At 54.4% G+C, this 23,516-nt stretch overlaps 10 protein-coding genes across 10 annotated transcripts; 6 read left to right on the forward strand and 4 right to left on the reverse strand.

The window, feature by feature from the left end:
- Positions 1-9: 9 nt before the first annotated feature.
- Positions 10-838, reverse strand: NCS54_00083900 (Hypothetical protein; the record flags this gene model as incomplete). The annotated part of the gene is made up of 4 exons (XM_053146476.1): positions 10-102; positions 210-275; positions 375-619; positions 691-838. The coding sequence occupies 4 exons, from the start codon at positions 836-838 to the stop codon at positions 10-12; spliced, it is 552 nt and encodes a 183-aa protein (XP_053002451.1).
- Positions 839-2,585: 1,747 nt separating this feature from the next.
- On the forward strand, positions 2,586-3,311 carry NCS54_00084000 (GOLD domain-containing protein; the record flags this gene model as incomplete). The annotated part of the gene is made up of 3 exons (XM_053146477.1): positions 2,586-2,783; positions 2,845-3,052; positions 3,106-3,311. The coding sequence occupies 3 exons, from the start codon at positions 2,586-2,588 to the stop codon at positions 3,309-3,311; spliced, it is 612 nt and encodes a 203-aa protein (XP_053002452.1).
- A 472-nt stretch (positions 3,312-3,783) lies between these two features.
- On the reverse strand, positions 3,784-6,705 carry NCS54_00084100 (Hypothetical protein; the record flags this gene model as incomplete). The annotated part of the gene is made up of 1 exon (XM_053146478.1): positions 3,784-6,705. One exon carries the CDS (start codon positions 6,703-6,705, stop codon positions 3,784-3,786), a length of 2,922 nt encoding a protein of 973 aa, XP_053002453.1.
- Positions 6,706-8,139: 1,434 nt separating this feature from the next.
- On the forward strand, positions 8,140-9,098 carry NCS54_00084200 (Hypothetical protein; the record flags this gene model as incomplete). Its single annotated transcript, XM_053146479.1, has 2 exons — positions 8,140-8,938; positions 8,986-9,098. 2 exons carry the CDS (start codon positions 8,140-8,142, stop codon positions 9,096-9,098), a joined length of 912 nt encoding a protein of 303 aa, XP_053002454.1.
- Positions 9,099-9,244: 146 nt separating this feature from the next.
- Positions 9,245-10,474, reverse strand: NCS54_00084300 (Hypothetical protein; the record flags this gene model as incomplete). The annotated part of the gene is made up of 2 exons (XM_053146480.1): positions 9,245-10,108; positions 10,205-10,474. 2 exons carry the CDS (start codon positions 10,472-10,474, stop codon positions 9,245-9,247), a joined length of 1,134 nt encoding a protein of 377 aa, XP_053002455.1.
- Positions 10,475-10,918: 444 nt separating this feature from the next.
- Positions 10,919-12,401, reverse strand: NCS54_00084400 (Pru domain-containing protein; the record flags this gene model as incomplete). Its single annotated transcript, XM_053146481.1, has 4 exons — positions 10,919-11,465; positions 11,665-12,166; positions 12,220-12,289; positions 12,351-12,401. The coding sequence occupies 4 exons, from the start codon at positions 12,399-12,401 to the stop codon at positions 10,919-10,921; spliced, it is 1,170 nt and encodes a 389-aa protein (XP_053002456.1).
- A 428-nt stretch (positions 12,402-12,829) lies between these two features.
- Positions 12,830-13,856, forward strand: NCS54_00084500 (Hypothetical protein; the record flags this gene model as incomplete). Its single annotated transcript, XM_053146482.1, has 4 exons — positions 12,830-12,869; positions 12,936-12,975; positions 13,194-13,576; positions 13,627-13,856. The coding sequence occupies 4 exons, from the start codon at positions 12,830-12,832 to the stop codon at positions 13,854-13,856; spliced, it is 693 nt and encodes a 230-aa protein (XP_053002457.1).
- A 543-nt stretch (positions 13,857-14,399) lies between these two features.
- NCS54_00084600 (DNA replication complex GINS protein PSF1) lies at positions 14,400-15,164 on the forward strand (the record flags this gene model as incomplete). Its single annotated transcript, XM_053146483.1, has 3 exons — positions 14,400-14,426; positions 14,481-15,013; positions 15,071-15,164. 3 exons carry the CDS (start codon positions 14,400-14,402, stop codon positions 15,162-15,164), a joined length of 654 nt encoding a protein of 217 aa, XP_053002458.1.
- Positions 15,165-16,994: 1,830 nt separating this feature from the next.
- On the forward strand, positions 16,995-20,465 carry NCS54_00084700 (Hypothetical protein; the record flags this gene model as incomplete). Its single annotated transcript, XM_053146484.1, has 5 exons — positions 16,995-17,232; positions 17,296-17,991; positions 18,041-18,183; positions 18,233-18,779; positions 18,832-20,465. 5 exons carry the CDS (start codon positions 16,995-16,997, stop codon positions 20,463-20,465), a joined length of 3,258 nt encoding a protein of 1,085 aa, XP_053002459.1.
- Positions 20,466-20,870: 405 nt separating this feature from the next.
- Positions 20,871-21,986, forward strand: NCS54_00084800 (Hypothetical protein; the record flags this gene model as incomplete). The annotated part of the gene is made up of 1 exon (XM_053146485.1): positions 20,871-21,986. The coding sequence occupies exon 1, from the start codon at positions 20,895-20,897 to the stop codon at positions 21,984-21,986; it is 1,092 nt and encodes a 363-aa protein (XP_053002460.1). The 5' UTR covers positions 20,871-20,894.
- Positions 21,987-23,516: the final 1,530 nt, after the last annotated feature.

Raw genomic sequence — 23,516 nt, forward strand, 5'->3', positions numbered from 1 at the left:
TCAGTCTTTCTACTGGTGGCCAGCCTTTCGGAGCGTGTTGGCGAGCCACTCGAGACCCTCGTAGAGACCATCACCGGAGGTAGCACAGGTGGACTGGATGTACTGTTGGGTGGTGAAGCCTGATTAGCATGTGACCTGGTATGGCGAGATTTTGCCCGGCCTCTCGAGACCGGGCAGTCGACATCGGAAGACGACCGTCATGTACTTACCCAGGCGCGTTGTCGCAGGCTGTGGAGGCCAAGCTTGTCTGTGATCTCGGCGGCGTTCATGGCATTCTATCGTAGGCATCACGTCAGTTCAAAGTTACCGCGGTTACATGGATGGATGAGGGGGAGAAAATGGAGAGACGGGGTCAAGGTGGGGTCGTGACGTACGGGAAGATCCTGCTTGTTGGCAAAGACAAGGAGAATGGCATCTCGGAGCTCGTCCTCGTTGAGCATGCGCTGAAGCTCCTCTCGGGCCTCAACGATACGGTCGCGATCGTTGGAGTCGACGACGAAGATGATACCCTGAGTGTTCTGGAAGTAGTGCCTCCACAGAGGTCGGATCTTGTCCTGACCACCGACATCCCACACGGTGAACTGGATGTTCTTGTACTCTACGGTCTCGACGTTGAAGCCTGGAGTGGAAAAAGACAACGTGTCAGCGTTCTAGCGCGATCGCAAGCGGGCGGGCGGGGGCAGAGCATACCGATGGTGGGAATGGTGGTGACGATTTCACCGAGCTTGAGCTTGTACAGGATGGTGGTTTTACCGGCAGCATCAAGACCGACCATCAGAATTCGCATCTCCTTCTTCCCCCACAGTCGGTCGAACAGCTTCGAAAAGGCGAGACCCATGTTTGCGGTTTGAGGCTTGGACGCCTGTATGAATTGCTATAGAGTAGAGGGATCTGAGAGGAGAGGCGTAAGGTCAGCGGGGTCGGAAGACGGTTTGTTGAGGAAGGAGGACGTGGCGAGGGGCAAAGGGGGACAAGGCTAGATAAATGGAAGAGGCAAGACAAGACAGGCTGAGACAGAAGTGGGAGGGATGGCAGACAAGGGAGGAGGAGGCTGGTGATTGATTGATTTGATTGTTGGAGTTGATGATGCAGGAGGAGGCGGGACAGGTTTGCTTTATGGGCGAGTGTCGCGAAAGGACACCTAAGATGATGATGGTCGAGGCAGCGATCATGGTGCTCGCCATCAGCATCTCCAGACTGTCATCCTAGATTCCCTTGGGCCACCAGGCACATCTCGTTCCAGGCTGCCGTATTCGCCGGCTGATGCCAGGTGTACTGCGCTGCGCTGTGCAGGTGCTCATGCTCAAGTGGCCACGAGGCGGATCAACGGGGGACAGCTGAGAGCCAGGCGGGCGTGATTGAACGGCGACGACGGCGAACACGGAGCAGCAGCGCAACAAGAGAAGAGCCCAACCATGAGGCCATCGCCAGCGGGGGTAAACGGGAAAGCTCGAGACGGCAGCGAGGGCAGGATACGGCCGCAGCCTGATGGAAAATGACTCTGAACTGAACTTACTGGATCGTGGGGCGGTCCGTTTGGGTGGTGGTGCAGGAAAAAAAAAACCGACGGCGACGATGGGGTGCGGCGGCTGTCGTGTGGTTTGGGGACTTGTCGGTGTAAGAAGTCGACGTGCTCAGAGAGAGAGAGAACAGGACAGAACGGAACAGAGGGGGAGATAGATCCGTTGATCGAATGGCTGGGCTGTGGCTCTTTTGGGCTTTTTTTGCGGCCTTGGGCTGCTGCTGGGGCTGGGGCCACTGGGGGCCACTGAGGACCGTGCTGGCGGAGGGCAGGTTACTGGCTCGCGGGGGCACGGAATTCTGGAGCCTGGCGAGCAGCAGGTACTAGCCTGCCCTGACCGTAAGCTACTCGCAGTGGATTCCAAGGGCCGTTCAGGGGGAGAGGGGAGCTGAGACAGACTGGAGGGGTACGACAGACAGCAGTACATGTGTGTGCACCGCCACAGTCAGGACTTTTGCTCTGATACGAAGAGAAGAAAAGAAGAGCAGAGAGAAACAAGACTGAGTAGAAGTAAGTAGATACACTGATACTATTTCCAATTCACCATAATATCACATCTCGTCTAATATCCTACCATGCTCGACTCAAGGCCACACTCCAGATGCCGCGCAATCGTGACCCGCCCCTGGCTTATCAGTCCCGCCATCTCATCCCTTTCTGAGGTGTTCGCAAGGACAGATAATCGACAAACACAATCCCGCCCTCGCCTCCCAAGCCACACACACAGAGAGTGAAAGATCCACACGAGCCCACTTTCCCCCTTTTAGGCTGGACCACCTCGGGATTGGCTTTGCTGTTTTAGAGGACAGCAAAGTTGTTTGATCGTGGCTGAGAAGGGGGAGTGCACCAGCCACAACCGAGGCTGGTGCTGGCCGCTGCGGAAAGGTGTCAATTCGCGACTCCATGTGTTGTAGCTCCAACAAGGGGAAACTTGATAGATGACCTTGACAGTGTAATCGCCCGGATCACGATCCTCCCGCAGGCAACCACGACACTCCCTTGACCTTCTCTCACCGACGACCCTTCACTCCTTCGGGCTTTTATCACCAAAAACACAGTCATCATGCACTTCTTCACAGCCGCGAGGGCCCTCCTCGCCGCCGCCATCTTCCAGGCCGCTACCGCTCACAACATCGTCCTTCCCGCCCACGGCCGCGAGTGCTTCCACGAGACCCTCCACAAGGATGACACCATGACCGTCACCTTCCAGGTCGGCGACCGCGAGTTTGGCAGCGCAGGCAACCTCGACATTGACTTTTGGGTACGTGTCCACATGGGAGAAGAAGACACAGAGAACAAGTGATCTGACGATGGATGGATAGATCAACAACCCCGCCGGCCAGTACGAGGCCAACGAGAAGAGCGTCTCCAACGGCGACTACTCCTTCACCGCCAAGCACGACGGCAAGTACGTCTACTGCTTCGGCAACGAGAACTGGGGCGCCAACACCAAGGAGGTGTCGTTCAACGTCCACGGCATCGTCTACGTGAGCGAGTCTGATCTCCCCGCCGACCCCCTCGACCGCGAAGGTTAGTATCCGAAAACAGTGCACTCTAAAGTTCCAGCTCACACAATCTTCCAGTTCGCAAGCTCTCCGACCTCCTCGCCCAGGTCAAGGACGAGCAGCAGTACATCATCATCCGCGAGCGCACCCACCGAAACACCGCCGAGAGCACCAACAGCCGAGTCAAGTGGTGGAACATGTTTGTCATTGGCGTTGTCATTGGCGAGTCCCTGTTCCAGGTCTGGTGGCTGCGACGTTTCTTCGAGGTCAAGCGTGTGGTATAGATGGGGGGTTTTGAGAACGCACATTGATTTAGTACCCGCGATTTGCGAGGACCGTACCGGCGCAAAAACTAGGAGACGAAAGAGCCTTGGGAAACTGGATGGGATGCTACACGAACGAGCGGTCGGGAATATGCTCTGTGTGATAATAAGTGTACAAAATTTATGTCTGAAGACGGCGACTTTTAATCATTCCTCACAAGCTGAACGAATCACCAAGAGTCGTGCCATGATTCAATGTGTAACCATCAAGTTTAACCAGTCTAATCCCATATATATATGTGATATGTATGTATACACTACACCATCTGAAAGATCCAAGGCATCATCCAGGTCATTAATTATCATTCCGTCTCATTCCTCAATGGCAAGACATGAACCCGTAGACAAGACGACCAGACAAGCAAACCTAACGCCATGCGCAACTCCGAACAAATGTCAAGAGTAAAACAAATAGAAAAACAGAAAAACAATTCTATGCACCTGGGTCAGACTGGCCCTCTTGGCCGTCGGTGCCGGGCTTTGGGGCTTCAACAGGCAGCTCAACCTCCTTGACAGGATGCAGCAGCATGGGTGGAAGACACATTCTTCCCTCGCCGCCGCGCATGTTGCCCACGCCCTTACCCTTCTTGCTCTTATCTTCAGTCGCCTCAAACTCCTCACCTCCGTCATTGTTAACCCGGAGGCCCAGCCATCGGCGGTACAGGTTGGGCGCAAAGCCTGAGTTGTAGAACCACGAGAGTCCATGCATGTTGTGCTCCCTGTCTCCAAAGATGCTCGTCCGCGAACCACCACTAGAGCCATCGCGGCCGTTGTTGTAGACCTGCGCCATGTACGCCGTTGGCCAGGACCGGTCAACAAAGACAGGGTGAGGCGCTGAGACGGCCTTGTAGCCATGGTGGAGAGCAACGGTGGCGGGCCACATCTCTGGGAAGGCAAACTGCTTCTTAAAGGCTGTCATCTTGTGCATGGTCGTCAGTAGTCTGCGAGACATGCGTGAAGTGGTGATGATGTTGGCACGGCGAGGCGGCAGGCCTTCAGTGCGGTTGAAGCCCGTGATGTCGTCCTTGAGACCCCAAGAAGTGCCGTCAGGGTTGAAGATAGGGTTGAGTGCGATGTAATCAGCCTCCTCGCCAACACCCCATTGGTAGTGGTCCTTCTCGTAGGATGTGGGTGCGACAGGGTCGTTGCCAGGCTCAAACCAGTCATTGTCATCATTGGAACGAAGAGGACCCCAGACGGTGCGATCACCCTTGGTGTCGGCATCAGGAGACTTGCCATCGAGATCGAGGCCAGGCACCTTCTTCCAGACATTGTCAGCACCAACAACACCCATCTGGCTCTGGACACGAGCCATCTGAGAGAAGTCCTCCCAGCTGCCGTGAACGCTGGGGAAGTAGAAGCGAGAGTTGCGCTCCCAAAGACCCTTGCGAGGCTGGTCTCTAGCCCAGTTCTCGAGCTTGCTGAAGAGGTCGTAGTAGTGGCCAGTGTAACGCACATCCATCTCCCACTGCCAAAAGTAGTCGTACTCGGGATGCATGTAGGCAAAGTACTGCATTGCCATTGAGAGGCCACGGTACACGCCGTGAACGGGCAGATCAGGGCCGCGAGTGAAGTGGTCATAGATGCCCTGGTACAGAGCCAGCATCTGAGTCTCTGACCAGAGGGTCACTAGGCCCCTGAATTCCTCAGGGATGGCCTCCTCGATTCGCTCCCGGTAGGTGTCTTGGTCAGCCCAAACAGGGTGAGCAGCCTCGTTCTTGATCTGAACAAGCAAGTGGATGTCATAACGACCGCCAGATGTCACGGCCAGCTCGGTGATGAGGGATCGAATGTTGGCAATATCATCCTCACGCCAGTGGTACTCATCCCAGCAGCGTACAACGACAGCAGTGCGTGCCTTTTTAACCTGAGGTGCCTTAGCCTGCTCGGTGCTGGCAGAGTTAGACTTCTCAGTCTTGGTCTCGTGGGTTTCTTCGGCCTTGGACTCTTGAGTCTTTGGTTCCGCAGTCTTGGATACCACAGGTGTGGGCTCAGCAGCCTTGGACTCGGCAACCTTGGACTCGGCAGCTTTAGACTCGATAGCCTTGGACTCGGTAGGCACGGCCTGTGTGGACTTGGAGCCTTCAGACTTGACCTCCTCAGTCTTAGGCTTCTCACTCTTGGAAGCCGAGGGTTCAGGGGTAGCGGCCTCCTTTTCTGTCTTGGTCTTTTCCTCCTCCACGCCGCGACGCGCAAGAGAAGGAGATGGCGCTGGCGCCTTGGGTTCGTGGATGAAGAAGCCATGAGGGGTAAGAGTCTTGGGAGGAAGGGCCTTGAAACGGGCCTGGTTGGCCTTGAAGCAGCGACGCTGGACCTCAGCCCAGTCGACCTGTCGGTAGTCCACCTTGGGAGTCTTGTCCCAGACGGCATCTGAGCCCTCCTTCTGGCCATGTTCTCCGACACTCAGACCGCCGTTCCTCGAGGAATAGCCATAGCCGTAGGGTCCGTAGCGGCCATAACGGTCGAAGCAGATGTTCTCGGGCAGATCCAGCACTTCGTAGGATCCAACAGCATGCTCGGGGAATCCTTGAGGGCGGCCGTTGTAGTACCGAAGCTGAGGAACCCGGACCGTGCGGTCAGCGTCAAGGAAGCATTCTTGGATATCCGTCTCTTCGCTTCGTCCAGGGTATCCGTTCCAGCCGTGGCTCTCGGGGAGCTCTCGCTTGGCCTTGGACTCCTCTTCAGGCTTCTTTTCGTCCTTGATCTCTTCCTTGGGCTTGGGCTTGCCTTCAGCCTCTTCCTCGATTTCCTTCGTGGCTGCCTTGTCGGTCTCGTCGCTATCCTTGTTGCCCTTGACCTCGTTCTGGTTGTTCCACTCGTTGCCTTCTCCGAGCATGGACGGTTCGTCCTTAACGTGGGGCCACTCGGGCTTAATCTCCTCCATTGTGACCAAATTCTTTAGTCCTCCATAATATCTCTCCAGAAACGGGAACTTCTCCCAGGCAGGAGGCGGCGGTGGCCGACTCTTTACCTGGCCATTCGCGACCTTCCAGTTCTCCACCTGGCTGGCTCGCACCAGGGTCAGGATCATGACAATAATGAAGCCTATTACGAAGCACAGCAGGTACCGTGTGACCTTTGTGGGTAGTCGATATGGGTACACTCGGGCGATCTTCCGGCTTAGAGGTAGTGGCTTCTTCTTGTGCTTGGGCAGCATCAAAAGCCCGCTCGAGGCAGACCCAGATGTGTGTCTTGAGGAACCCGGCGATGAGCTGCCTGGGGAGTAAGGCTCATCATCCTCATCATCGGTAGAGTAGTCGTCGTCCGAGTATCGTTCCTTGGTCGGAGAGCTGATCTTCTTATAAAGCGGCAGCTTCGGCTCGCGAGGCCGCAGAGGATTTGATAGCAAACCCATGCTGGGAGCTGGTTCTATAATGTCCTATATCGGTCAGTTATTGCTGGTGGAATGCGATGTCTCGGGACTGACCAGCAAGTGAAGCTCCCTTGGCCCAATTTGGGCAGATTCTCAGGTTCCAGCGACGTCTAGAGTCGGGTTCAGATCGCTGGAATGGACGTGTTCACGTATAAGCAGGCGTGTTAAACAGTCGTCAAAAGAATCGTCAAGGCTATACAGAAGGAGAAATCATAAAAGGAACAGAGAGGTAAAAAGGAGACCTTTCCAACCCTAGCCGAGACAGAGTTCTTTGCTGCAGCACCCAGACCCATGCATGCGTCGTCATTCGCTATTTTGTTTTGTTAGGGACCACGCGGTTGCGGGGCAACAGGCGAGCTTGGCCTCGACTTCGGCCAGCCATTGTTCCATGGCTTCCGGTAATTAGCATGCATCCGCAACCAGCCAGTCACCGAGAGTCCCGGCATTGACTTGTACAACTCTAGACGGTGGGTTGAGGGGAGTGCTTGGGTAGGGTTGCATGTGCATTTGGGTTTGAATATGGTTTCGGTTATGCTGGACGAAGGAATGAGGATATTTCCTCCTCACGTGCTACCCATAGCTGCCTATTCTTGTTCGACAGACCGAGTGATACAGCTTCTTCACCTGCAGGCAGCCCAGCTTAAACAACTAAGCACCTGTTACTGATCGTCACTTTCTGTTCGAATTAAGGACATACTGGGCGCCCCTAGATATGCTGACCACCCAGTTCACCTTGTGTCCAGGGTAGCACTCACCTCGTCTTACACCGCGGTGTCCCATCTCCTCCCGTCCCGCTTCCATTGAGCTAGGCCGTCTTATGACCCAATGCAGCGTCGTCATCCCTCGAGATCCGCTCTCTAGAAGCTCAGTTAACCTCAACCCAACGTCATGGCTCAACGCCAATCAACCCCGCGCGGGGGGAAACAAAGCGCCTGGGCTTGAAACCAGACACGGCGGCCCTGCAGGTGCAGCTTCTGTTGGCTGCTGGCCTCAAGTGCTGATCCCCGCGTAGAGCAAAGCTTGTGCGGCTGATGTGACGGCGCACAGGAGGCCCAATTGCACTTCCTTCGGGCTGTCGGCGTCAGGGCTTGCTCTGCTTGGTGTGGTTGGATCCTGCCGGGCATCAGATGACGATCCCCTCCTCTGGTTCCTGCACACAGCTCCAAGTTTCCCGCCTTTCGTGAGAATTTAGGAAAGCCGCTGAAATATTAAAACCTGCCTGCTCGCCTGGTTCTCTACGTCGAAAGGGGTTTGGATGTCCCAAGTCTTTGAGTCTAGGCTTCTCCCATTGGTTTCACGTCACACATACACGGGCGTCGCCCACAAAGAAGATTCATCGTGGCATTGTGGCCGACGACCTACTACCCAAACATACCCTACAATACGGCACCATAGTCAATTCGTACTGCCGCTGCCATGTCCATCGCCATCACGTCGGCCGAGACCCTCACCTCGCGCCCTCCTGATCTCCAGGGCGAAGTCGAGGTCGAGGCGCTCAACATCTCATGCGTCCTCCGCCAACAGCCCATCTCCGTGACCCTCGACGGCCCTACCATATTCTTGTCCGCTCTTGCGCTCCTCCTTGTCGTCCACTTCCTCGAACCCTATCACGCTGAGCTCCTTATTGGTCTCGTTCCTCTAGTATTGCTCATTCAGAATGATTACCAGAACTTCCTAAACCTGGGTCCCGGCGGTACGCCTTCGACCTTCGCCGGTTACATCCGTATAACATGGTTCCGCCTATGGTCTCTCAATGACCCCTTTGTCCCGCCAGCACCGGACCCAACACGGCTCCCAACATCTGGAATCCTCAATCGATATCACCTCCCGTACCGCGCAGGGCCGCGACCCATCGTCGCAGGCATCGCGCCGCAGAGGCAGCTCGACCAACACGGGTCCCGAGGGTGCTACCGTGCCGTCCGCAGGTCCATGGAGAAGCTGGCGAGCCGCATCCCCAAGAAATTTGGCACCGAGAGATCGTGCCTTGAGAAGCATGGCCTAGCCCTCTTTGCGAGACACCCGCTTCAGACAAACTGCCAGGGCGAGATCTGCCATGTTCACGACTCAGATCACTCGATGCACATGTGCCTTCACCCGGATGATATAAAAGAGGTGCTAGACAAGGGCTGGGGCCAGAGACACCCCCTCGCGTGGAGGAGTCGCTTCCTCAAGAGCCCAGTGTCGCCTGACTTTGTCATGATCTATGCACCACGAGGTGAGAGATGTAGATTGAGCATGTTAATCAGTAACCGGCTAATATAGCTTCCCAACTAGACGATGAAGAATTGCAAGTAATCTGCAATGTTATCGAGGCTGCCATCTGGTATACAGTCGCCGAGGATATCGAAATGACTACACCTCTGAAATCTACCTGACCCTACCTAGATTATAAGAGTCAAGGAAAGGAAAAACGGATGAAAGCCTATCATGCAGCCGGAACTGTCTACGTTGTCCCTATCTCTTCTGGGTTCTGGGTATCTTACACTCCAATCAAGACTCCAACTTCAACATGAACGCGCCTCTAGTCAGAGTCTTCAACGCTCTGATCCTGCTGTGACCTTTTGAATTTCTCCTTTCCTGATGCCAGAAAAGCCTCCACTGTCCGTCCATCAAAACTCCTCCCATGCATGAGTTTGATGCATGCGAGCGCCGAGTCTGCATCCTTAAACTTGACTGAGACGATGCCTTCGGGCTCTTGGTCAAAGAGTACCACGTTCGTCACTGTGCCCAGCTTGGCGCATTCTTCTCTGATGTCCTCCTTGATTTCCAAAAGGGCTGCTGGATCCTCCTCGAGCTCCTCCAGAGTGAACATGTGCCGTAGGATCACCAATTTGTCCCATTTTGTCGTCGCCTCAGGCTGCCCCGCGTACGGGATATCGTCATCCCAGTCGGCCAGCTTCGCGTCCAGTTTCTGCGTCTTCTTGATGATCTTTTGCCTGTCACGATCGTTCTTCTGAGGCTTCCGCTCCGCACCTCCGTTGCTCTTATCCCCAGAGGCAGCGCCATCCTGGTCATACTTGACCTTCTTGTAGCTCGAATCTGCAGCCTGGACCCTTATCCTGCCCTCACGCGTGCCACTCGGGTTGATTCTGAAGTCTGTGTCGTCAAGAAGCATGATAGCCATCTCGACACTCTGGGGCTTGAAGAAGACGATCAAGGCGTCGCCCTTAAAGTTGCCATCCGGGTCGGTATAGAGCTTGATGCGTGGTGCACCGCTGTCGATTTCCTCGGCTATGACGCCCCCCTTCCGGGAGAAGAGCTCGTGTACTTCTTCAACTGTTGTGTCGGCAGGGAGACCGGTGACATAGACTGCAGTATTCTGTCTGGGCTGTGGGGGTGCCTTTTGCTTCTTGTTTGGCCGTGTAGGCTTGGGTGTCTCTGTAGTCTAATGCATAAAGGTCAGCCTGCTGAGGTCTTGATCGAGAAGTGACTCCGAGAGTGTCGCGCAATGGTGTTGCGATCGAAGGAAGTAGAGGCTTACCTCTGAACCCGGGCCCGACCCATTCTTGCGTTTCCTTGAGCCTTCATCTTGAGGTCCTTGCGATGCGTGTCCCCCAAGGAGTTCATGTGTATCAAAAGGTTCGGGCTCCAATGGCTCGTCGTCCGTCAGGATCCATCGCTTCTGATCAGCGTCGAATTCGTATTCGTTGCCATCGTCGTGAACCGCGATAAACTTGTTGTCGAGCTTGGAGAACGATATGCGGTCGTCGCCATCGAATTCGCGAGGGTCTGTAGGGAACACGGCCTCCATTTTGACAATGCGCCGAGTGTAAAGGGCGTGGAATATGGGGTTGAAACGGAGGCGCGCTGAGAAATTGAGGCGAGTGTTGATGAGCTAAAGCAGGTACAACCTGAGCGCGAGTACGTCAGTGTGAACGTGGGGCCGCTTCATGTCCACTGCCCTGGGCATGCATAAGTTGGAATGGCCCACCTCAGCTGGAAAGCGAGTTCATCTTATGAGCCGACGTTCAAGGTAGAATACGATGCTCTCTAATAGGCAGTTTATAGTATATGTGCAAAGAACTGAGATTTGATGCTATTTCATTGTCTAGCGTTGAAGAGCACCATAAGTCATCACGATTGCGCCGCTAGCTCTGTCAACACCGAACGTTGTCTATATGCTTTTCCATCAACATCAAGTCGTGAAGCATAGCAGGGTGTATTCACCCTGTACATAAATGTTCCTCATAGCTCTTTACTTCTTCTCCTCCTCGACTGTCTTCTTGACACCCTCAACAAAGGCCTCGACAGCCTGGCCTCCGCCCATTGGCATTCCACTTCCACGCAGATATCCGCCATCCTGGACCTTCACTCCAAGAGCATCTGCGATGCTTGGCAGTCCTCCATCTCGAATAGCCATGGTCAGACTTGCCAGGGCTTGGTTGAACTGTGGACTTCGAAGAACCTTCTTCAATAGGCTGCGCTTATCGTCCAGCGAGAGGGAAGCCTTGGCCGCCTCCACAGCAGCCGCTGAAGGGTCCGACTTTCCATCAACATCCGATGAGCCGCTTGCGAGGACGACGACGGTAGGCGGGAGGAAACTGATCAGGGTATCGGCAAACTCCTCGGTGGCTGAGTCGATCATTGGCACTGTGATCGAGGTCGGCAGTAGGTGGTTGAGGTATGGGTACGCCTTATCACCTCCACGTTGCTGCTGTCCTCCAGCAAGTCCGGACTGGCCTCGGAGAGACTCCAGAAAGTTCCTCACGGCGGCAGCAGCATCAGGGGCTGACGAAGAGGCCCTGAAACGACGTCAGCGCTGTCACGGTTCGGGTCAACACCTCAGATCCAGCGCGTGGGCACTAGTTCCCAATTCTTCTCATCACCGCCAGGAAATCTAGTTTTACACTGTTTGACCCGCTGTCCCAGACCAGTGATATACAAATCAAGTCCCATATCGCGCGCGCCGTCCTGTTTGACCATGCAAAGGGAATCACCTACGCTCTCGCACCGTCAGCTCCTCCTTCTCGCGAGCCCTCGCCCTCCTCTCGGACATCTCCTCCGGTGGCATCGGGGCCAGCACCACCGCTGCCGCTTCCACGGTGGTCATGAGGGTCACGGTGGCCCTCGACGTCCTCCATGGTCTCGTCTCCGTCATCGGGTCGATCGTCGTTGTTGCGGACAGCCGCAAGCTCTCTGGTCACATCGACCTCGTCGCCCTGCAGCAAACGGTGAACAATGTCACCAATCTTGCGATCCCGGGGGCTGAAGTAGCTGGGATCGCCGTTCCGGCTCTGGGGCTTCGACTGCAGCCAGAAGAGGTATCGCTGAGAGGAAGAAGAGAACTTGAGAACGAATATGCGGCCGTCGGTCTTGGATGTAGGCTGAGGGGTCGTGGTATACTCGTAGGGAACGAAGCTACCATCGGTAGGCACCATAATTAGATCAAGCTCGGGCTGGTCCAGCGGGTCGCTCCGCTTCCGCCAGCAGAAGTGCACGAGATCTATATCGACTATCAGCCATATCGCAAGGGCAAACGGCACATCATGCGCTAACCATCCTCGGAGTATAGATAGATATAACCTGGCTCGGGTTGCGGCTTCACCTTGAAAGGCTTGGTCGAGGTCTACAGTTGAGGCAAGTCAGCGCGTGTCACAAGTCACATTCAACGATGGCGTAGGACATACATCGACCTCGCACTGGCCGGCCTTGAATGTGATGATCGGCGCAATTGGCATGGTTGATGACTTTGCGATCTAAAAGGGGATGAGTTAGGGAGATGTTGAAGGAGAAGAAGTCGAGAGGTGGAAGTGTGAAGCTTGAAGTCGCGGGAGCCTCTTGGTTGGCAAGGCTGCAGGAGCTCTTACGTCGTCGAGCACAATGGAGCTCAGCTTAGGCCACCCCTGCCAACCTGTGGCGCAGAGGGGCTGTCACTACCGGCCCGACGTTTCTCCTTCACCGCCGCCACCTGCCGCCACGTTCCCCTCAGCAACTGATGCCACTCGCCCCTGCCCCATTACAAGCAATTTGGTTTGGGTGAAAAATCTCATAAACCCCACCTTGGACATCGACCAGACAACCCATTTTCTTCCTCGCAATCTCCCCCAGCTCTACAAATACCCGACCTCTTTCCTCTCCCTTTCCAAACTCTTCATCATTCTTCAAAATGGGCTTTACCGATCTCCTTACCGATGCTGGAGCTACCGGTATGTCTCTATCTGGCTTCATTAGCGCCCAGCTTTCTCGCTCCTCAGTCACTGACAGCTGATCAGTGCTCAACAACTGGTTGAGCACCCGCTCCTACATTGTCGGGTACGTATGCGTTCAGATCCCGCTCTCCCCCCCAAAGCACTTCTTCCCTTTCCATTCGATACCTCTATGATGAGACAAATTGGTCCGTGTTTCGGAGGCGGACTCAAGACCCGCCGATTGACGAAGCAACAAGCACTTGTGCATCTCTGAGTCGTTTTTTACACACCCGATATTTCTGCCTAAAGCCAGGGTGAACGATGTACTGACATTGCCAATAGCCAGAGCGCCTCTCAGGCTGATGTCGCCGTCTTCAAGGCTCTCTCCTCTGCCCCTGACGCCGAGAAGTACCCCCACGCTGCCCGATGGTACAAGCACATCGCCAGCTACGAGAGCGAGTTCGCCACTCTCCCCGGTGATGCCGCTGCTCCCTACAGCACCTACGGCCCTGAGACCGCCGAGGTGACCATCAACCCCGCTGAGGCCCCTGAGAAGGCTGAGGGTGGTGATGACGACGATGTCGACCTGTTCGGCAGCGACGAGGAGGAGGACGAGGAGGCTGCCCGCGTCCGCGAGGAGCGCCTTGCCGAGTACAAGAAGAAGAAGGAGGCCAAGCCCAAGACCATCGCCAAGTCCGTCGTCACTCTTGACGTCAAGCCTTGGGGTAAGAACTTTCATGTCCGGGGCTGTGAAAAATTTGCTAACAATTTTCAGATGACGAGACCGACATGAAGGCTCTTGAGGCTGGTGTCCGTGCCATTGAGAAGGATGGTCTTACCTGGGGTGCCTCCAAGCTCGTCCCCGTTGGTTTCGGTGTCAGCAAGCTCCAGATTAACCTCGTTGTCGAGGACGAGAAGGTCTCTATTGGCGACCTTGAGGAGGAGATCCAGGAGCTCGAGGACTACGTCCAGTCCACCGACGTTGCTGCCATGCAGAAGCTGTAAAAAGTCGCGCGTAGCTGAGTCGACATGAATGTGATGAGCACGACGGCGAGGATTTATGACGGACGGTATTTGATGAGCCACATGAAGGGGGAAGTAGTCATGAATCCTACCCCTCGTACCGACCAGAGACGATGAAATAAAATAAAAAACACCATTGATCGTCAATGATTTCCTGAGTCCCAAGTCTCCGTGTGTAGCGACCATCTTAACATCGTACCATTCCAACATCAAGGTTCTCACAGCCAGCCCCGCCAGCTCTTCACAAGCAATGACGCTGAAGGAGGGGTAATTTTTGTAAGTATCAGATTCTATCGCTGTAGACCGTATTTTGGCGGGGTACCTTAGTCGAATCCACGGACGCGCGACGAATGGAACCCACCAGGCGCGGTCACCTGCATTACGCGACGCCAAATCTTTGCTGCATCATGATGAGAATGCCATCCCTCGAGATATAGGCAAAGCCCATCCCTTGTCCAAATTTCCCTTTGGTGAACCCTCAAGCAGGTTCTACGTACGTACTTTGTTTGTGTTGTTAACTGCACCATGTACGGAGACCTGGGCAACAAGCTGGTACAATCATCTCTATCACATGTTGGTTATTCAAGTCGCTAACATTGAATCCAGGTCCAACATGCCAAGCGAACCCAGAACCTAACACATCTTCCCCCATACCAAGCCGAGATCGTTCGGGCCGTAACACGAGAAGTGAGGGATCTCGACAAGGATGTGGCCGAACTACTAGAGCCGTTCCAAGGCTCATTCGATCCCAGCGCTGATCAGGCCGTCGCCTGCACGTTGCTCGTGAACCACCTCTCGATGCGAAGGAATAAGCGATGTCTACTTGCATATCATCGGACACGGACAGATAAGCTGGAAGAGCTGGTGTGGAATGGAGCAGACGTTGTTGACCTCTCTGGCCAACAAGTGCGAGACGGCGCTAGCCACTCTACATCAGGAGGTCCTGGGCCCAGCGATGCCCCGACCAGCAGTCTGAGTCCGCAAGAGGAGGACTATGTCAGACAGTATAGCGATCTACTGGCAGCATACAAGGGCCAATGGACGGATATCGATCTCACAGGTAGCCTAGAGCCACCACGGGATCTGTTCATCGACGTTCGGGTACTCAAAGATGCTGGCGAAATCCAGACGGAGTATGGGTGAGTGCCATACTGATGCCTCTTGGGTGATAGAATTCTGACTGACCGTGACTGAAGCGCGATTACATTGACCAAGAACAGTCAATTCTACGTACGTCAGGGAGACGTCGAACGGCTGATCGCGCAGGGATATCTGCATAAGCTGGGTTGATTCGACCCAAAGCTTAAACAATAGCGCAAGCCATCATTTTGTTCGAGTTATTATACCCTGTGCTTAACGACTATGAATACCATTATCACATGTCGCATCCAAATGTTGAAACGGCCCTCTCTCGTCTCTTGCTCGGGTTGCATTGGAGATTCACAAGCCACAGTCTGGGGTCGAGATGCCACCAAACGAGCCACATCTTTAACCTCCTCACATTGAATGGGTGAGGAATCACAAGACGGATGGTTTCCAGCAACGATAGCCCTCGGCAAAGGATTATTATTCACAAGGTAAGATGCGTTTTGTGATCCTGTGGAGAACATGGCCTTCCCCTCAAAGCGAGGCTAAACACAAGGCAGTGGAGTTGACTTTGTTGAGAGATCCAGCTGCTAAGTTAGCATGAGGGGTCGCATCATAGTGAGCAAGGGAGTTGATGAAACTGACTGCTTGATGAACGCAATCCATATTCTAGACCCTAGAAGCTAATGTTTCGATAACGAATGGAAATGTCTCAGGAATACACGTTGCGACTGATGCTGCTTATCTGTGACGAATCACAGGTTTCGATGCGACTAAAACTGGCTAGATGGTGCAACTGCTACTGTGCAACTGGATAGGCCAAGCATCACGACTTAAACGTCAATGTCAGGCAACCAATTCATAGTGTGATGTGTATTGTGTGAACATGGCATCAAGACGCAGGTAGCTTGCGTCATATGCTGTGTGAAGAATGAAGCCAGGAGAAGCAATTGTTAGGCTAGTGATAGAGGTGCGCAAGATGTTGCCATTGGGCAAAGGTGTTTGAACAAGAGTCTGGCCTCTGTGAGCAATGGATGTTTCTGGCCTCAATTGGGCACAGGAATCCCACAACGGGCCGCTTGTCAAGCGAAATGAAACGCGTCTGCATTCTGGTTACCCCCGGCAGAAAGGCAATGGTTTAGTGCCTGTTGACGCCCGTCGTGAGGTCTCGGTATCATGTCTGCTTGGATTGTGGGAATCAGGTTGACCCGCCATCGCCATGGTCAACTCTCCCCTCGGCCGCCCATTCCAGGTTCCCGCCGACCGAGTGACATTTTGGAGATTGACTCTATTCCTTTTCCTTTACATATCCCGTCTCAATTCTCGCCCACGCAACAAAACACAGCGCAATGTCCGAGCGAACCTCTACGCTAAAAGTCACAGGTTCGGCCCGCCCAGCCAAACTGGGCGGCCGTTGGGACGTGATGGTTGCGTTCTCCTTGGGCCGTGGCGGCTTTTAGTGGGCTTCTCGGTCTCCCCAGGCGGGTCCATGCACGAGAAGAGGCTGCTGTGCATGTCAATCATGTCGCATGGTTGTAAGCCAAGGATCCATCCAGAGAAGAACTACTGCTTCAGTTGAGTCTAGTGCCGTCGGGTCAGTAGCACGAGGGAGGCGAGTTTCTGGACCCAGCAATGGATGGAACCCAGTCCACAGCCTGTTGGTCAGGAGATGGTGCCTCTTTCACCTGCACAGTAAATAACCCGTTGTCCGTCTTGTGTGTGCGGGCGCTGGACGGACTTGAACTTTGATAGTGCCATCCATGATACGACCCACCTGGGATCCTTCCCGTCATTGAATTTCGTCACTCGATTCCCCACGAAATTCTCGCCATCCCATCCTATCCCAGTTTCTTGTGAGCACTTGGCTCGGAATGCTTCCATGATCTTTTCTCAATCGTGTCTGAGCCTCCCTTTTCGGCCTTGAAGAGTTTTTTTGTTCGTTGTTATTTTTTGCTCTTATTGCTCCTCTGTGCTCATGCAACATCACCCGCAGCTAGCTTCTTAGCTGCATCCCAAGCCGGCTGGGAGCAAATCATGTCGTCGCCGCTGGGCTTCACTCCATGGCGGAGGAGGGCTCTGAGCTCGACCTCGCAGCGCGATCAGGACCAGGCGCAATTGCGAGGCGGCGAGCCCTCGAGCCCTCCTCATCCTCACCACGGCCACAGCGCTCACCTCCCAATTGCGACTCCGAGACCGTCCTCGATAAATTCTGTTCCTGGTCATAGAGAGCCCATCAGATCCTTCATCCATGGATCCGTGCGAGACAGCTTGGGTAAGTGCGCCAAAGCTCCAGAGAACCTTGTCCGATCTTGAAACTGATGTTTCTCCACTGCAGTCCCGATCGACAGTATCCAGAATGCCCGAACCGTTCGCGAAGACACTGCAGAGCTTGCGACGTACTTGCTCTCCGACCCAAAGACTCTGCAGAGCCCGGCCTTTCTCCAGCGGGCAAGGTTTTCCCACCAGGAGGCTGTAGAGTCCGAGACCGGCGATGATGCGTCCACTCTCGACAACGTGCGCTCCTCGCAGACCATCGTCGAGGTCTCGGAACCGCCGTCGCCAGAAGGCGAAGATGCCGACACGGAGGCGCATGCCGGGCCGTCGGTGCTAGCGAACCTACTCAAGAGGTCCCCTCCGCAGTCGGTCGTCCACGATCAACAAGACGCCGACAATGGCGACGAAAACGAAGACGGAAACCAGGCGCAGGCAGGAGAGTCTCGAATCGATCACCCAATGGACGATGCCACGGAGCAAACACCTCTGCTCACACGCATCATATCGGGTGGTCGGCGATCCTACATGTCGGATCTCGAGGGCCAAAAGGCTCCAACGAAACGGCCATGGATCACCAACCTTGTAGGAGTCGGTCACAAGATGGAAGAGAGAATGACCCATAGCGTTGCCGTCGCTGTCAACCCAAGAAGATGGGATCACCGTGCGCTCTGGAACTCGGTGGTAGTCAACCCTGCCTCATGCCTACCTGCTGTCGCTGTTGGACTCCTTCTTAACATCTTGGACGCTCTATCTTATGGTAAGTTTTGGTGGCATTGAAGCTGCCAGACAGTGGCTAACGCAACCAGGCATGATCCTTTTCCCTTTAGGAAAGCCAATCTTCTCTCATCTTGGTTCAGCGGGCATCTCAGTCTTCTACGTTAGCACCATTGTTTCGCAGATCGCCTTTTCATCCGGGAGTATTTTCAAGGGCGCGGTTGGCTCTGAGCTGGTCAGTGCCTTCATCCTGACTTTCTAATTCAACAGCTAACATCGATCAGATCGAAGTGGTACCCTTCTTCCACAATATGGCTGCAAAGATCACCGAGGTTGTTGGGGAAGACAACCCCGATGCCGTGATCGCCACCACTATTGTGTCATTCTCGGTCAGCGCCATGTTGACCGGTCTCGTCTTCTATCTCATGGGCCGATTCAAGGTCGGTTACATGGTGGGCTTCATTCCCAGACATATCTTGATTGGCTGTATCGGTGGTGTCGGCTGGTTCTTGATCGCAACTGGCTTTGAAGTCTCGGCGCGTCTCGATGGCAGTCTTCAGTATGACCTCAACACACTCAAGCAGCTGACAGACCCTGCAACTGTACCACTATGGGTAACTCCCCTTGTCTTGGCCATTATTTTGTTTTATGGACAGTCCAAGATTACGTCCAAGTTCTTTCTGCCATTGTTTATTCTGGCGATTCCCCTCATTTTCTACTTTTTTGTATTTGCGCTTGATGCATTGGACGTGGATGACTTACGCAGCCATGGCTGGATATTCCAAGGCCCTCCTTCTGGCGAGCCTTGGTGGTATTTCTATACCCTGTACAGTGAGTGACACTCCTTGGATCCTTGACAATCGTTTGCTAATTGTGGTCGCAGAGTTCAAACTGATTCGATGGGACGCTGTTGCGGAATGTATTCCCGCCATGCTTGCCCTCACATTCTTCGGCATTCTACATGTTCCAATCAACGTTCCTGCTTTGGCCCTCAACTGCGGAGAGGATCATGCCGACCTCGATAAGGAGCTGAGACTTCACGGTTACTCCAACTTTCTCTCTGGGTGCTTCGGTAGCATCCAGAACTACCTGGTGTATGCAAACACCGTCTTCTTTATGCGATCAGGCGGAAACAGCCGTCTGGCTGGCTATATGCTGGCAGCTGCGACATTCGGCGTCATGGTGATCGGCCCATCTCTCATCGGATTCATTCCTGTCATGATGGTGGGTACTTTGATCTACGATCTCGGATTTGAGCTGCTTCTCGAGGCTCTCTGGCTTCCTCGCAAGAAGCTCAAGTTGGCCGAGTATCTAACTGTTGTGGTGATTGTCCTGGTCATGGGCATTCACGACTTTGTTGTGGGCATTGGAGTTGGCATCTTGTTGGCCTTTGTGTCGCTCGTTCTACAGACTTCGCGGGTGTCTGCTATTCGTGGGAACTATTCCGGCGACATTGTTACTTCGACCGTGAGACGCAACCCCTCACAACATCACTATCTGCACGAAGTAGGAAAGCAGATCTACATTGTCAAGCTCACAGGCTATCTCTTCTTCGGAACCATCGTCAGCGTGGAGGAGAAGATTCGGGGCCTATTGGAGGAGAGCACGTTTGCTAGGCAGCCGATCAAGTTCTTGATTTTGGACATGTGGCACGTCACTGGGCTGGACTACTCTGCGGGTGAGGCCTTCAACACTATTAGCCGTTTACTCGACAACAAGGACGTTATTCTCGTCCTTAGTGGTGTTGACGCTGAGAGCCAGCTTGGTCGCAACCTGAGGGCCGTTGGACTCGGGAGTGATGGTATTGAGGTTCTGATGCTGCCCAACCTCAACTCTGCCCTGGAGAGTTGCGAGAACGAACTTCTCAAGACCCTCTATGCCAGACAGGAGGAGCTCAACTCCCTGAAGCGCATATCAGCCCAGAACCTAGATGTGCCCGCGGCTAAGACGTCGGGCCTCTCGTCTTTCGACCCGCCTTTCAACTCACCACGACGCAACCACCTTGCTGAAGCTGCCCGCGATGCTTTGAGCAGCCTTGAAGTTCAGCGTCCTACCAAGTGGCAGGGTTTCAAGGAACCTCTTCGTCTCATGCTTCAGATCTTCCAGGGGCTGAGCGATAAGAATGAGGACTTTTGGTTCCCTGCGACGACTTACTTTACACGACGGGAGTTCCCTGCGGGCACCGTCCTATTCCGAAGGGGAGAGGAAGCTAACGGATTCTATATGGTGGAACGAGGTATCGTCCGCGCCGAATACGACCTTCCGCAGGGCTGGCTGTGCGAAAGCATCGTGGCTGGAACGACGCTCGGGGAATTGCCCTTCTTTTCAGAGACTAACCGAACGGCCACGGCGGTCGTGGAGCGAGATTGCGTGGTTTGGCTGATGGATAGGGACAACTGGGCCAAGATCCAGAAGCAAGAGCCGGATGTTGGACGGGAGCTGCTGAGGATATCGCTCAAGCTCACCAGTGAGAGGATGACGGCCATCACCTCGTATATCTTGACGACAGCGGGCTAGGCCGCATGTTGAACCATAAAATGACCAATCAATATTAGTTTTTGGAAATATGACACTTCATGTTGAGGGTTGACTGAAATGTTGGAGTTAATAACCACCGATGAACCAGGTTAGTCAGCAGCTAGGTTGAAACGACCACATCTAGGGTAAACCCACTTCCTAAGATATCTACAACAGGCAGCAACCTTCATACATCTTCCACTATCATCCCGCCCTGATGCTTCGATAAACATATCGTGTGTAGGCTTGTTGGTGTTGTCAGGTTGTTGCTAGTCACACGCTCAAGTGCTGAGGAAAAACCTGAGGGTTTGGTGTCTCCACTGGTTTGCCACCTCGAAGGGCGTACAACGACATACCAACCTTGGAGTTGCAAAATTGAGATACTTGCAACAGACAACTTCCTACCGACGAGCATCGCCATCCTCAAATATGCCTCAAACTATAAGATCCATCCTCGGCAAGTCAGGACGAGTTACAAAGTCATTCAGACCACCTGCAACTCGCAAGCCATCATCCCCGGCACCTCGTAGGCCGGCGCGAAAGGCAAAGGACAAAGATGCCGAACTGTTTCAGGACAAGCTCGACGATATGGGCCTGGCGAAACTGCTAGAGGAGGACCTTAGCCTACGAGATGTCGTACAGGCCATGCGCTACATCCGCTCCCGCATGTTCAGCCCAGTTCCTTCAACAGGGTTCAACTCGACAAGAACGGCGGAAGTGCTCAACTACCGCGCTACGACGGCGCCCCTCGTCACAGTGGGACATCTCAACGCAGTGCTTCGCTCACCTGGCAAGGTGGAGAGGGAACTGGCAGAGCTGACGCTAAAGGGCGTTGTGCGCAAAGTCAGAGTTGAGAGACGGGGCGGGATGGGCGAGGCGTTGATCGAGATGGCTGATCTCGAAGACATGTTGCAAAGAGCAAAGCTGAGCGAGGATACGAGAAACAAGTTTAGAGTGTTCCTGAAGGAGAACACAACCACGCAGACCTTGCCACATGGCGTCTTGGATAGCAAGCAGGCGGACGAGCTTGTCAGGGCGGGACTCCTCACAAGCTCTACACCCTCTGCACCCGAGGGAACTCTCGACATGCGGCCAGAAGACCGCACGACACTTACTTCCATCCACCACGTTTCACGCTTCGCCTCGGGCACCGTCTCAGCCGTGGGCGGCCGTAACGCCATCCATCTCGCCGGAGGAGGCGGCGGCTCCCCGGCGCTCACACACTCGTCCACATCTCGATCCGACCTCCGACTCGCAATACCGGGCCACGGTCGACACCTTAAGTTGGCGTCTGTCGCCGTGGAATGGGTACGAGATGCCATGGGACGGACGCGCTGGGGCGAGGCCCCGGAGAGCTGGTTGAAAGAGCGGTTCGAGGGCGGAGGCCTATACGGACCGCGGTGGAAGGAGTTTTGGGGCGTTGAGTGGACGTGGGTGCTAGGGGAGGCTGTTGGGCTAGGAGTTGTCGAGGTGTTTGAGACGGGCAGCGTGGGGAGGGGGGTGAGAGCCTTGGGGGGATAGACTGAGAGGGCATCTACGTATTCTACAGGCAAGTTACTGTGGGCGTTTTTCGGATGGGCATGTGGTCTGGCGTTATTCATGGGAAAGGCAAACACGGCAGTTGAGTTAAGTTGAGATGAAACTGCTCGAAATGTACAGATACAGAGACATCATGCATAGATTGCCAAGCTTGAATCGACTTATGTTCGGGTAAGACCGAGAGCCTCCATTCATGCGGCAGAGTTGAAGGCCTCATAAGCGAAATGGTGGACTCGACGAGACAATCTCACTACGAGTGCATACTCCATACCGAGGAATACCGTCTGAAACTCGTAAGAGAGGAAGCTCGGAGGAGTCCCCGATACGTACGAGTTTAATCTCCCGGATGAACACAAGACTCAGGCCGGTTGCGGCTCGAGAGTGATGCTGGCTGGAGTCTAGATGCGAAAAATATGGATATTGAGAGGCAAAACTCCACGTGCAACCGACAAGACGAGTTGACTCGGATGTTGGAATGCTCGCAGAGATCGAGTTCCGTTTTCAATGAGCTTGAGCAACTCCTCGACGGGGGGATCCTACAGCGAGGTGGAACTCTGGCCGGGGATGGTGGCCTCGTCTTTGCTTTTGGCCCGCCAAGGTTTTGATTCCCTTGTGCGGACGGACAAGGGACATCCTGTTCCGTTCAACGGTTGGATTGATGTAACCCTTCCCCCTGTCGAGAGGAATGTCTAGGCTCAGCGAGGAGGGAAGGGGGGAAGAGGGAGGCAACCATGAGTTGCACGGGTGCGAACTACTGTATGTGCATGGTATCAATGTGCTTGTTGTGCGCATATACATGACACGAGAGAACCAACATGATATTAATGCCGATCTCAAGAAGCACGGCCTCGATATCGAGCTTTTGGGCCTTGCACATGTGACAACTCTATGCAACTTATCGGACACGGAATGTCTTGGCGAGCGTTGCCAGCCCGTTGCGCACGTTTCGAATTCCTCTCGAGTTTTCCTATGGGCTGCCTTCTGCCATGTGGGAACGATTCGAGGCAAGGGCTGTCGCGCCTGGGGCGGCTCAGGCACACACACACAGAGTCAAACAGCCAGGCAGTTGCGTGGGAAAAGAAAGAAAGGGGGGAGGGGCAAAAGCAATGTCGGCAATGCGATGTCGATCTCGGGGGAGGAACATGACCCTTGCTGAGGTTGTGATGCTGTGCAACCCCTCCAATGGACTGGTATGTCCCTCTGGCTTGCCCTGTCTCTTGACATCAACTCGTTGCGAAGGAGCGAATCAGCGGGCATAGTCGACAGGGCGCCCGGTTTTCTCGGTCGTCAGCTCGCTCAGGCTGCATATCCCAACCACTGGGGAGCGTCTTCAGGACGTAGACACTAATGCGCGGTTAGTAGTGGGCGAGGTGACGACGCCACGTGCTGCTGAGGTTCGTGATAGGCGGGAATGGTGTTCAGCAACCAAGATGAGCAGAGAACCAACTCGAGAGGGATTCGAGGACGCAACAACAGGGGAGACGGCAGTAGTTTACTGATAGTGCGAATGTT

Source organism: Fusarium falciforme, chromosome 1 (genome assembly GCF_026873545.1).
Source record: "Fusarium falciforme chromosome 1, complete sequence".
In the NCBI taxonomy this organism is placed as follows: domain Eukaryota; kingdom Fungi; phylum Ascomycota; class Sordariomycetes; order Hypocreales; family Nectriaceae; genus Fusarium; species Fusarium falciforme.